This window comes from Trachypithecus francoisi, unplaced genomic scaffold, assembly GCF_009764315.1.
Source record: "Trachypithecus francoisi isolate TF-2019V2 unplaced genomic scaffold, Tfra_2.0 Lachesis_group3, whole genome shotgun sequence".
Lineage (NCBI taxonomy): Eukaryota > Metazoa > Chordata > Mammalia > Primates > Cercopithecidae > Trachypithecus > Trachypithecus francoisi.
In genome coordinates this window covers 18,206,060-18,219,768 of record NW_022681468.1, presented here as the reverse complement: position 1 = coordinate 18,219,768, position 13,709 = coordinate 18,206,060, and the positions used below count along the sequence as shown (strand labels likewise).

At 35.9% G+C, this 13,709-nt stretch overlaps 1 protein-coding gene across 6 annotated transcripts in view; it reads right to left on the bottom strand.

Moving 5' to 3' along the window:
* Positions 1-13,709, bottom strand: part of EML5 (EMAP like 5) — a 205,441-nt gene that overhangs the window by 147,377 nt on the left and 44,355 nt on the right. For all 6 annotated transcript variants that reach the window (XR_004432358.1, XM_033191654.1, XM_033191655.1 and 3 more), the window contains exons 2-4: positions 12,822-12,981; positions 4,172-4,270; positions 2,023-2,091 (exon numbers count right to left, since the gene is read on the bottom strand). Coding sequence is in view for 5 of the 6 variants with exons in the window: in XM_033191654.1 (XP_033047545.1) it covers positions 2,023-2,091; positions 4,172-4,270; positions 12,822-12,981 (328 nt within the window). In the remaining variant the exon portion in view is untranslated. The remainder of the gene's footprint in view (positions 1-2,022; positions 2,092-4,171; positions 4,271-12,821; positions 12,982-13,709) is intronic.

Sequence of the window (13,709 nt, the reverse complement as noted above, 5' to 3'; positions counted from 1 at the left end):
GCTAGGGTGACTGAGGAAATGAATTTTAAATTTCATTTAACTAATTTATGTTTAAATAGCTACATATGGTTGGACAGTGAAGTTCTAGATCATCTCTGGGAATTAATTTCCTCACACGTATTGCCTGCAAAGAGAACTATGTTACTATTCATTTCTTCTAGCAAAGGAAAAGAAATGTAACTCAGTATAAAGATATAGTTTATTTAGCTTGAGAAGATGAGCTTTTTATAAAAACCTGAAAATGGAGCCTTTAGCTTTACTTATAAAATAGTAAGATCTCTTTATTCATAATTTGCCAATCACTTATTAAGCACTTAATATATATCAAGTACCATATCAAACATACTGTCCATCAAAGATGAACAAGACAAAAATCTCTACTTTCACAGTGCTTATATCATGTGCCTTAAAGCCCAGCATACAGCCTTTTTGGTATTCAATATTTGTCAAAAAATAAATATTTACTACTATCCATCAATCAAATCAATACCAGAATAACAAATCCAGAATTGCAGCAGCAGTGAAAGATGCACTGGAGAAAACGTGGATGGAGTTAAGCATATTGAAATAAAGAATGTGAACACAGAACCTTAATTCACTAGGAATTAACTATTATCAGGAACTGTTACATCAGACAGTGGAAGTAAAGCAAGTTATTTCCAATTTGTTCCAATGATTTAAAAGTAAGTATAAACATAATAAAGAATATCACCACTGACTTTACAGGCTTCAAAATCTGAGCTGTAATTATAAAACAAAACCCAGAGCTTTCATAAGCAAAGTAAATAGTGGCTATCAAGGCTAAGAGAGGGACAAGGAGAGATTTGTTAAAGGATACAAAATTATAACTAGATAGGAGGAATAAGTTCTACTACTCTATACCACTGTAGAATGACTATAGGTAATATGAATACACAGTTTCAAATAGCTAGAAGGAGGCTATCGAATGGTCCTAAAACAAAGAAATAGCAAATGTTTGAGATGATAGCTAATTACCCTAATCTGATCACCATACATTTTTTTTTTTTTTTTTTTTTTGAGACGGAGTCTCACTCTGTCGCCGGGGCTAGAGTGCAGTGGCCGGATCTCAGCTCACTGCAAGCTCCGCCTCCCGGGTTCAGGCCATTCTCCTGCCTCAGCCTCCCGAGTAGCTGGGACTACAGGCGCCCGCCACCTCGCCCGGCTAGTTTTTTGTATTTTTTTAGTAGAGACGGGGTTTCACAGTGTTAGCCAGGATGGTCTCGATCTCCTGACCTCGTGATCCGCCCGTCTCGGCCTCCCAAAGTGCTGGGATGACAGGCTTGAGCCACCGCGCCCGGCCCACCATACATTTTTATGTATCAAAACATCACTATATACCCATGAATGTGTACTATTATTTGTCAAATAAAAAAAAAATTTTAAAGGCTGAGGTCAAATCAGGGAGCGAACATAGAAAAAGGAAAAGCAACACTTTCAGAAAGCAGACCATGTGTTAGGCACTATGACAAGCACTTGAGTATATACTGCCGCCTTATTTAATCATCAATTCTTTGAGGATGGTAACAGCAGTCACAGTTTTAAAACGTGAAGAAAAAAAAAAAGCTCGAAGAGGTTAAATAACTCACACAAGGTTAAACAGCTAATAAATGGCAAAGCCAGGTCTACTCATGTTGCTTCTCCCACACCATTCTATCTATGTAAATGAAAAACATTTCATTTGTTTCCTATTATCAACATTGTACTTTGTAAGTGAAACATGAAGAAACAGGATGGACACAGTAAATCCTGCCTCACTAGATAACAAATTTCTTTATGGAATGTGGCTTATTAATCTCCTATTCATATCTATATCGCTTACAATAATTCAAAGCAAATAATATATATATTTGTTTGACTGAACATAAGAACAATAAAAACATTGCCATTTTAAAAGTAAGTATTGTCTAAATTCTGAAAGTAGTCTAAATTGTTAACAGTGAGATATATAGTTAGCAGCAGAGAACTAAACGTGACTATTATAAAACAAGACCCTTCTAGTACCTTGATATGTTTTACACCACAGCTGACAAGTTTATTTGGCTGGTACAAATCCCAAGAAATATCAAATATCTGTAAACAAATCAGATTCATGATTAAAATACTTATTTCCAGAATCATTTAAAAATCCTGTCCAAAAGACCAAATGGCCCAAACTCCTCACCATAAAATAAAATTACTCAATAAGTAATAATCAGAATCCCACACTTTAAAATCTTATGAGAAATAAAGCAAATTTGAAACTGATAAGAAATAAAAAGTATTTCTTAGTTTCTATGAACTTCAAACACTACTGGAGTAAAACTGAACACCTCCGTTTATTTTTAATTTTTAAAAAGATTGGTCCATAAATAACAAGAATGGTTCAACAGAATTAGGGCATGAAGAGAGGTGCCTGCATAATTTCTACAGAAAAGAGTGGAACATGACACTCATACAGCCTAGAAGTAAGAAACATCTTTATAGCTTTCTATCACTCAGAACTATTTACATAAAGAATCCAAACACTGATTTTATAGTAATTTTTTTTCAGTGTTTCAAGGTCAAAGTTAACTTATACTTAAATTTTGGGGAGTCTCCAGACTTCATTATTTTCTAAAATTCCATAAATTCTAAACACATGCAAAACATTTTGTTACAAAAGCAAACAAGCAAAAACCCAGGTGAAATAAAATACGAATTAGAAACGTAATTAAACAAATGACGAAAGAAAAACTAACATTTAAAAAATAATTCATTTATTCTGCTCTCTGGTAGTCTTCATGTTTCTTTGACACCTTATCAACCTACCTCTAAAAGGTTTACATTTTTGGTATACTAAAATGTACACTTTACATTTTGGTATACTCTAAAAATTTACAAAAGTGATGCTCTTTAGTGATAATGAAGAAATAATACATATTTAAGTTAATATTTAACAACTCACCATAATACAGATTATATGAAAAACATATCAATGCAACTTTGAAATATTCAACCACAATAATACTTTCAAAAACTCCACTGACAATGTCATATTTTATAATAATGAGTCTATTTATTAAATTCCCAATAGTCATGTTCAAAATGCTTTGATCTAAGCAGGTAAGAACATGCCAGCTGTCTAATAAAATATATACAACATCTTAATAATGGCTTAAATTGTGTGTTTGTGTGTGTGTGTGTGTGTAACAGGCCTCTCTGAGCAGCTACTAAAAACCAAATGTATTCTCCAAAATGCGAATATACACAAAATTTTCTACCCAACTTTTAGAGTCATAAATTCCCACCAAACAGAATCATTGGCCATACCTCTGTGCTGGTTCAGGTTAGGATTTTACTACACATACATACACACAAATTAGATACTTTTAGGAGTTTACAACTTTTTTGATCTACATCCATAAAAATAGTATAACATTTCATTAAAAGCTGGCTATGATGTATTGTTTATATACAACTTGGAATGAGGAATATTTATTCTAACAAGTTGTCAGTTAAAAATGTTAGGTCTCTAAAAAATGTAATAGTAATACGCAATTTTAAATCCATACAAGCAACATCATTTTTCACCTTAACTATAATACATATGTAACAAATTAGTGGTAAACCAAACTAAACAGACCCTAGGCTCAAAACATTCAATTTTTAAATTGAGATTTGAATAATGGGTGCGTCCATATGTCAAACCCATCAAACTTCACACATTAAATATGTGCATCCCTATGTATATCAACTATATTTCAATAAAACTGTTTTAAAAAACGGAAAGAAATACATCGTTTTTACTGAAGCAAACACTGGGTTAAAAGTCTTCTGCCTAAAGTAGATGATGGGTTGATGAATACAGCAAACCTCCATGGCACGTGCATACCTATGTAACAAACCTGCACATTCTGCACATGTACCCGAGAACTTAAAAGTATAATAAAAAAAAGAAAAAAGTGTTATGCCAATGCTATACATATCGAATGATGTTTCCAAGTCCTACAATACATATGTATTCTAAGACTTTAAGAGTTTTTACATCTGTACAATTATTTACCAACAGCAAAATTTTAATTACATATGACCAATCTGGCAATAACAAAATACAGAAGAATAAAATCCCCTGAAGTCTCCTCTGGTCTTTCCCTTCCAGTACTCATTAGAAATCTCCAAAGAGAATACTTACTCTATCTGTATGACCAGGAGCCATAGACAACATTTTTCCCCTTTTCCAGTCCCAAACACAAACTGCATTCTTTGAATCCAGTCCAACTGAAACCAAGCGCTGAATTATGTCCACGAAGTCCAGGAAGGAATAAAAAGGCAAACAAATCAAAGAGAAACCAAATTATAAATAGCAAATAAATTATACTCATGGGTTTTTATAAGCACAAAACATACACATCTATATTTACCTCATAAAGGCTGAACGTATTTCACCCTGTTAGTGTTTCCACATATGTATAGATCTTCACATTATGAAACAGAACAGAGACTTCCATTTCTAACAGTAGGATTGACAAAATATCCTAAATATACCTCCTACCAAAAACTAAAAATACTAGATAAAATGTAAAATCATCTTTTTAAATGGACTGCTGAGCTGTCGAAGAATTAAGAAATCTCAGAACAAAACCAAAGTGATTTCCAGTGGGAAACCTGGAGGGTGAGAAAACACCTACACCTACTGGACTCTAAAGGCACCAGGTGAATACTTGTACCCCTGATTTCTGTGCTGTGGCCTGAGGAAGAATAGGAGACAAAGTCTAGGGCCTACCTAAGGTGGGGATCTGAGTTGCAGCTCGCCTCTGATTAAACCAGTAAACCTCTCAGAAACAACAAATAACCCCTTCCTAAAGAAGGGGAGGCAACTCACGAAGAGGGAGAAACAGCTCCCTGAACACTTGTAACCACAAGCAGCCTTCACATGGTTGCTGGCCTAAATTCACATTAAACATGAATCCTTCAACTAGGAAATTTAATTCAAACTAGTCTTCAGGGTTGGTTGTGTCTTCAAGCAACTTCAACAACGTGGCCCAAGCAAATATAAATCCTAAATGAAGTACCGCAACTTCGATCCATCCCCCAAAGAATTCCTACAGGTAGCAATTCAATAAAAATAAGCTACAAAAAAAAAAAAAAAGGCCAGGTACAGTGGCTCACACTATAATCCCAGCACTTTGGAAGGCCGAGGCAGGCGGACTCCTTGAGGCCAGGAGATTGAGACCAGCCTGGGCAACATGTTGAAACTCCGTCTCTACTAAAATTACAAAGATTAGCCAGGTGTGGTGACACCCGCCTATAATTCCATCTACTCAGGAGGCTAAGGCAGAGGAATCACTCCAACCCAGGAGGTCGCTCTACTGCACTCTAGCCTGGGAGACAGAGGGAGACTCTGTCTCAAAAAATAAGAAGCAGTAGCAGCTAAAAAAATAAACAAACCACCCCACCCACACACACAGACACAACAAAATAAGAAACCATGAGTGAGAATGGGCAAGTCACAACAAACAGCAAAGTCGATCTTGCAAAAAAATCAGATACGGAATTATTAGATAAATAACATAAAATAAGCTTAATGTGAGTAAATAAAATTAAGGATTCAAAATATCTGTATATGAGCAAAGAATATGAGACTATATAAAAAGTATCCAAGGAGACTTGAAGAAGCACACGGAACTTCCGGAAACAAAAAATAAAGTAAGTTAAAAATTCAATGGAAGAGTTAAATACAAGATTAGCAGGAGATGAAAAGACAAAGTTGAAAAGAGAAGTGGATAGTGAGATGGAAAGTATGAAAGAGGTTTAAAAACATAAAAGATGGACTTCTAGCCATGAAGGTGTATCGAAGTCTGAACTTACCCTCCCCCACCCACCCCTGCCATAAACAGCTAGAAACTGTACAGAATATATGAAACAAATGTTTTGAGACATTTGCAACAGGAAGTAAAGCACCGTGAACCCTGAAAGAGGGAAAAACAAATAAGTTAAGTCCTATAATCACCCCAGCTTCCATCTAGGAGGCAATTTCCAGACTACGGCACAGAAAGGTAGAATCCAAATAGAGCCCAGTAGACTTACTAATTTGGACAAACAGAGCCTGGAGTTCAGAGAGGACAAGATGGCTAGAATTTGCAGAGCAGGAAAACAGCTCTAGTAAAACTATCTATAGTAAGATTTGAGAATATTAATCTCTGCATGCATAGGATGAACTCTATGAGGTCATGCAAAGAAGAAATTCTAGAAAAAGAACAATTACTAGAGAGCTAAAAGCAAAAAATTCTCAGAGATCACAAACGGTCCAGAATCACTCAAATTCTCAATAACCAGAATGAAGATATCTCTTTGAACTCGCTGGGCAGTCATCAGGAATCCTGAGGTCAGGAGGGGAGTGTCATACCTTAATAGTGAAATTATACCAGTAATTCTAGAGCAAAAGCTATTCTAGTGCTGCCTCATAAAAGTTTGAAAGCAAGCTTTTCACAAAGATGAAACTGATTCATGAGGAACTTGACTATTTGCCAGAACAGTGTCCATATACTTTAAAAGGATATAATAAAATTACTGATATGTGAAGAAACAGGAAAATATGACTCATAACCTGGGGAAAATCAATAGAAATAGGCTCAGGAAACCCAGAGATAATTAGGGTTAGGAGACATTTGCTGTTAAAATTAACATTTTCAAGACACCCAAGAATTATCTTAAACATACCAAGAATAAAAAAAGAAAAGATATAAAAGAACAACATAGAAAACTGTTACATTATCTAAAATGAAAATTTACTCCAAAGGATTAACAGCAGCTTAGACAATGATGAAAAGACAAATAAACTTGAAGACATAGCAATAGAACCCATCCAAAATAAAGTACAGAAAGAAAAACAAAAAAAGAATTGACAGAGCTTCAATGACCTGCAGGAAAATATCAAGTGGTCTAACATACAGGCAATTATGGCTCCAGAAGGAGAGAAATGACAGAGGAAAAGAAAAAAAAACTGAAGAAATAATAGTAGAAAGTTTCCTAAATCTGATGAAACCATAAATCCACAAATATAAGATTTTCAACAAATCCCAAGCAGGATAATCATTCACACAGAAAAAACACACAAGACACATGGCAAACAAATTGCTGAAGCCATCACTAAAGGGCAAATTCTAAACAGCAGCCAGACAAAAAAGGACAACTGCTGTATGGATGAACAAAGATTTAAAAATTATCCTAGACTGCTCATCCAAAGTGATGCAAGTTAGAAGACAATGGACAAACAGTTTAAAGTGCTGAGGCAGAAAAAAAATCAGCATAGAATTGTATACTAAGCAAAAATATCCTTTGAAAATTGAATCAAAACAAAGTCTTTTCCAAGCAAACAAAAGCTGAGAAAAGGAATCATCAGTAAACCTGCACTACAAGATATGATAATGAAAGTTTTCTCCCGCAGAAGTAAAATGATACCAAATAGAAATGATTTACACATATAAGAGTGTCCAAGTGGTAAATACGTAAGATTTTTCTCATTAAAAGTTTTTTAACAACTAAGGCAAAATAACAGTTATTATGGGGTTTTCAAAATAGGTAGAAGTATTAATAAAATAAATGACAATAGCACCATAAACAGAAGAAAGGAAACAGCAGAATATACTTTTTCATATTCTTTCCAAATATACATGAAACATCATGAAGATCACAAAAATTTGGATTACAAAGTGTCAATAAATTTTTAAAAATTAAAATACAGAGTATGTTCTCTGACAAAAACAGAATTAGAGTAACAGAATGTTATCCAGAAAATCTCCCAAATATTTGGAAATTAACAACATACTTCTAAGTAACTGAAAGGTCAAAGAAGAAATAACAAGAAAAATGTGAGGAAAAACCCACAACACATACTGTGAAAAGTACTGGTTTAGAGCAGGGGTCAGCAAAGTACAACTCTCAAGCCAAATCTTGTCTGTGCCTATGTTTTTGTAAATAAAGTTTTACTGGAATATAGCCACACTCATTCTTTCATGCATTGTCTATAACTGCTTTCACACTACAGGGCAGAGCTGAATAGTTATAGCAAAGACCAAATGGCCCACAAAGCTTAAAATATTTACTATTTCACTTATTATAGAAAGTTTATCAAACAGTGGTTTGGAGCACAGATTCTGGTAGCAGATTGCCTAGGTTTGAACATCATCTCTTACTAGCAGGGGTGACTTTGGACAATTATTTAGCCTCCCTGTACCTTACTTTCCTCACCTATTAAATGGGGATATAAAAGGACTTCACAGGGGTCACTATGAGAATTAACATATACACTATTTAAAGGAATTAGAGTGCCTCATATATGGTTAATGTTATGTAAATGTTTGCTTCATATCATTATTATTATTGCTATTAGTTTACTATAACCATAGTTAAATGGGGACAAATAAAAATACCTCACAGGGGTTACTATGAAAATTAACATATATACGACTTAAAGGAGTTATAGTGCCTGGTATATGACTGATGTTATATAAATGTTTGTGTAATATTATTATTATTACTATTAGTTTACCATAACCTTAATTAGCTTTAAGAACCTACGCCCTCTAACTGTCCAAATGAGAAAGATCATCTAATATCCAGTTACAGTTTCTGAAAAGAAAGTTTCTACTATTTAAACTTCAAAATTGGTAGGATGAATAATTTATATAAAAAGACACAGAATACAGTTTGTTATGACTCTCCATCAAATCAAGCTAGCAGAAAGCCCAGAGAACGAGAGGAGATGATTCGTACCTCCTGAGAGTATTTACTATTTGGGAACCAAAGGGCATCAGCAAAAAATCTAGCTAGAACAAAGATATCTACCTCTTGCTATCAGAATACTGTGTAGAGGTTAAAATTTCATAAGACAAGTATATCAAGTGAGGAATAGCCGGAGGGGTACTGCTGTTCTTTCTACTGATGTTTCCTCTGTCTGGCATAGCTCATCAAATACACACAGCAAAGCACAATTGGCCAAAAACTTTAAAATTCCATGTATCCAAATACAGTCTCAATACATCTAGTTCTGTACAGGCAATAACAAACTAGACTTGAGACCACTTTCTCTGTAGCCTTGACAAACATATCATGGCTCAAACCAATATCCCTATGCATAGGTTACTCAACAACAGACAGGACGAGGTAGAAATGACAAAGCAAATATTACCTCCTCTTCAAGCTTTCTAACATTTTTTACTTTATCATTTCTTTTCTTTTAACCCCAACTTGGTAGATAAGAAAGAGAATAAAGAAAGTTTTCAAGCAAAAGTAATGCTTAATCCATATCTTGGAAGAGAGAGTCAGAGACAGTCTGTAGAAAAGTAATAGAAAGTACATTTCAGAACAAAGGACCTCAAGATTAAAGAGATCATGGTGCTTTCAAGAGAGTGCCAGTAATTCAATCCAGGGGAGGGAAGGAGTGCCAACTGGAAAGCGGCAAGGGACAAGGCTGGAGAGGTAGGGCAGAAGCCAAGATGAAGAGTTTTTTTGTTTGTTTGTTTTTTGTTTTTTTTGATAGAGTTCGAATAAAGAGAGAATTCAGTTTTAAATGTATAAAATGGAATATCTACAGAACATTCAAGAGTGATATTTCGAGTTGAGAAGCTAGAGCCACTGTTAGCTGATATGGAAGTTAAAGTCATGGGCCTATATACTCACCCAGAGAATGTAAGAAAAGTGAAAAGAAAAGGCTACAGACTCCTGAAGAACACTGATATTTAAGAAGCAGACAAGGAAAGACTCCTTTATTTTTTTTTTTTGGAGACGAGTCTCGCTCTGTCGCCCGGGCTGGAGTGCAGTGGCCAGATCTCAGCTCACTGCAAGCTCCGCCTCCCGGGTTCACGCCATTCTCCTGCCTCAGCCGCCCAAGTAGCTGGGACTACAGGCGCCCGCCACCTCGCCCGGCTAGCTTTTTTTTTGTATTTTTTAGTAGAGACGGGGTTTCACCGTGTTAGCCAGGATGGTCTCGATCTCCTGACCTCGTGATCCGCCCGTCTCGACCTCCCAAAGTGCTGGGATTACAGGCTTGAGCCACCGCGCCCGGCCAGGAAAGACTCCTTTAAAGATAAGAAGTAATAGTCAGGGAGAAAGAAAACCAGATAAAGAAGCCTCTATCCATCTTCCCAAATTCCTCCCTGATCCTATTCCCAGACAAAATCTTATTTGTGTCCATTAAGTGAATTGGAAGTATCCATAAAAAATTCTAGCACACCAAATATTTCAATAAGAAAGAGATAATAATAGCATCTATTCCATAGGGTTGTTGGAAGGATAAAATGAGATAATGCAGGCTTAGCATAATGCCTGGTCCTTAGTATATGCTCAACACCTTTAGCTATTATGCTTTCATGAACTTAAAATTTTAAGTAATATGTTCTCATTAAGATCTGTGATAATGAAATACATGTACCCAAGACTTTTCTTATAAGCTGCTCAAAATAAGTGAAATTAAACACTTTCAACTAGTAAAAGCTATGGGCATGATTTCCCCTTGGATATATAAAAGAAATTCCTCAGCAATGCAATAGGCTACATTTAGAAAGGGTAAATTTAAAGCTAAGAAGAAAATATCTATATTTAATGTTATAGACACATAATTAAAATGGCTTGAATTTCATAACACCTTAAGTGATTTTTAAAAATAACTTTGTAGGTTTGTTTTATAACATTTTATGTTTCTATGAAATATATAAGTATTATTATTTCCTCTAAAAAAGAAAATGAAATTCCAACAGTATATTAAGACTTGAAAAATTACAGCAAAAATGGGACATGAATTAAGTTTGTGCAATTGCCAAACACTGCTATATCGTGATATAAACCTAGAAGCACATTTTTTTTTCCAAATAAGAGATTCCAATTAAGTCTTTATAGATCCATTACCAGAAAGTCATCTCTTACTAATATGAACAGGAGGCAGGGAAATACTGGGTAGAAGAGGGTGGGGTCCCTGGCAAGGGTTCCACCCTCAAGCCTGGACCCCTGGCCCTAAATAAGAACATGCATTCCTGTTTTCCTGCCTGAATGTTGCCTTTGCCAAAATCACTCTGGCCCACCACAACCCCAACCCTGTACCCATAAAAACCCCAAACTCCACTGGCAGAGGAGCAAAACAGCCCTGCAGAGAAGGAGAGAAGTGAAGTGTCTGCACATCAAGAGGAGTTTGGCCGGGGATGGTCAGGAGAAGATTATCTTCCCACTCCATCCCCTTTCCAGCTCCCCATCCCGCTGAGAGCCACTTCCATTGCTCAACAAAATCCTCCATATACACCACCCTTCAATCTGTTCTTGTGACTTGGTTGTTCCTGGACGCTGGACAAGAATTCAGGATGCACTGGGTGCAGGAACCCAAAAAGGCTGTCACACTGACTCTTCAATGAGCTGTTTAACACTTAAGCTGCCAGTGTTAAAGAGTATTGTTTGTAACACACACCCTCTGGGGCTCCAGAGGTTGTGGGTAACCACTAGATGCTGCCACAGGCAAGCCAGCACCCAAAGGCACTCACCCCAGCTCTCCTGCAACCTCTCACCTGTGTGCCCCACTCCTGCAAGGAGTTTGAGCTGGGCAGCCAAGTAAAGGAGCCACACCCGTTACAAGTCCTACGAAGGCGTCAAGGGAACTCTCTCATCTCATTACCAGAAAATCATATTAACCTATGCTACTCAAAGAAGCTATTCCTCAGAGTAATATAGAAAAACATCTACTGGTTATCATGTTCAAGGTGATAGAATACACTGTAATTTGTTTCTATAAAATTGAGATCTATAAGATTAATGAATTAAAAAGCAGATAACTAAAATTGTTCTAAAATTTAAAATGATTTTAAAGTCTAATTATAACATAAAACTTTTAAAGATTATAAATGAACAATCTGCAAGATCCAACTTTTTACTGGTAACTTTAAAAGTATTTTTAGGTATAACGATTTCTATAAAAGCACCACAAAAAAAGCCCTTGGCTTGTTTAACTTTTTTAAATCATTGACTAGAAGTAGATGACAATTTAGAAACTGATTAGTCAGCTGAGTGATAATTATATCCTTTGTTGTGAACTTTGATTTTGTATAAAAAATAACTCATAGGAATTGTTCCATTATATTCAATAAAAACATAATTTTAATAGACAACCTTTAAGGTAACTGAAAATCGAAATGTAGGCTGGGTGCAGTGCCTCAAGCCTATAATTCCAGCACTTTGGGAGGTCAACAACACTGGAGGATAGCTTAAGGCCAGAAGTTTGAGACCAGCCTGGGCAGCACAAGGAGATCCCATCTCTACCAAAAAAAATTAGTCAGGCATGATGGTATGTGCCTGTAGTCCTAGCTGCTCAGGAGGGTGAGGCAAGAGGATTGCTTGAGCCCAACAGCACGAGGCTGCAGTGAGCTATGATCATGTCACTGCACTCCAGCCTGGGCAGCAGAGTGTGACCCCGTCTCTAAAAATAAAAATAAAAAAAATTAAAATATATATAGCTTTCTAAGAAACTTAATTTTCCTAAGATATCATCCATCTGTCCTATCAAAATACCCTATCTGGAAAAGAGTTATATAGAAAAATCTCTATAATAACCAGGTAATATTCCACTGACTCAAAATTACTTTGGCTTTCAAGGTAGTAATTAATTCAGTTGAGAAAGTTCTTGACATGATGAAATAAAAACCACGTTGTTATATATCAACCACCCACCCCACCTACCCACCTCCACCTTTGAACAAATACTTTTCATCAAGTGTCCAAATAAATATTTATAGATGTATAATCATTTTCTATAATATACTTGAACATACAATTTAGAAAAAAAATGAAAAACTGTCACATACCTGTCCATCTAAGTCAAACGCCAAGCAAGCTATACCATGTGTATGAACATCCTTTAAAACTGATATGGTCTGCACAGTGTATGAATCCCAAATACAAATATAAGGCTCTTTCCCAACTTGTCCTGTTGCTACCAACACTCGTTCAGGGTGCAATGCAAGGCTGTAAAATAAGGAAATAAATAAGTAGTATTATTAAAAATTGCTTATACAGATTTTATGTATTTGGTAGATGTAAAACATATATACCAGTGTGAACATTAGACTTTATCCATTTTAGACAATTTGGATTTTTTTGTTATTAATATTTTTGTTGAGACAGCGTCTTGCTCTGTCAGCTAGGCTGGAGTGCAGCGGTGTGATCTCAGCTCACTGCAACCTCCATCCCGCCAAGTTCAAGCAATTCTCATCTCAGCCTCCTGAGTAGCTGGGATTACAGGCACCCGCCACCATGCCCAGCTAATTTTTGTATTTTTGGTAGAGATGGGGTTTCGCCACACTGGCCAGGCTAGTCTTGAACTCCTGACCTCAAGTGATCTGCCTACCTCAGCCTCCCAAAGTGCTGGGATTATAGGTGTGAGCCACTACGCCCAGCCAGTAATTTGAATTTAAAATAAATGGCTTCTATGAAAATCCATGCTAACAGTTACTACTTCAGAGAATATGTGATAAACAGTTAATGATAAGCTAATTATACCCTTCATCATCCCTGTAATATACTGTGTGTAAACTTCTCAAGAAAAGAACTCTCACAAGCGAGTGACTGGATCACAGCAACAAATTGGTAGCCTTTTCCTCATTTAGTATTGACCTGTTTTCAAGCCTTCTTTCCCATTTTCCTATTCCTTTCATTGGATAAAGTTAGACCAAATCTTAATATCTAAATACAGC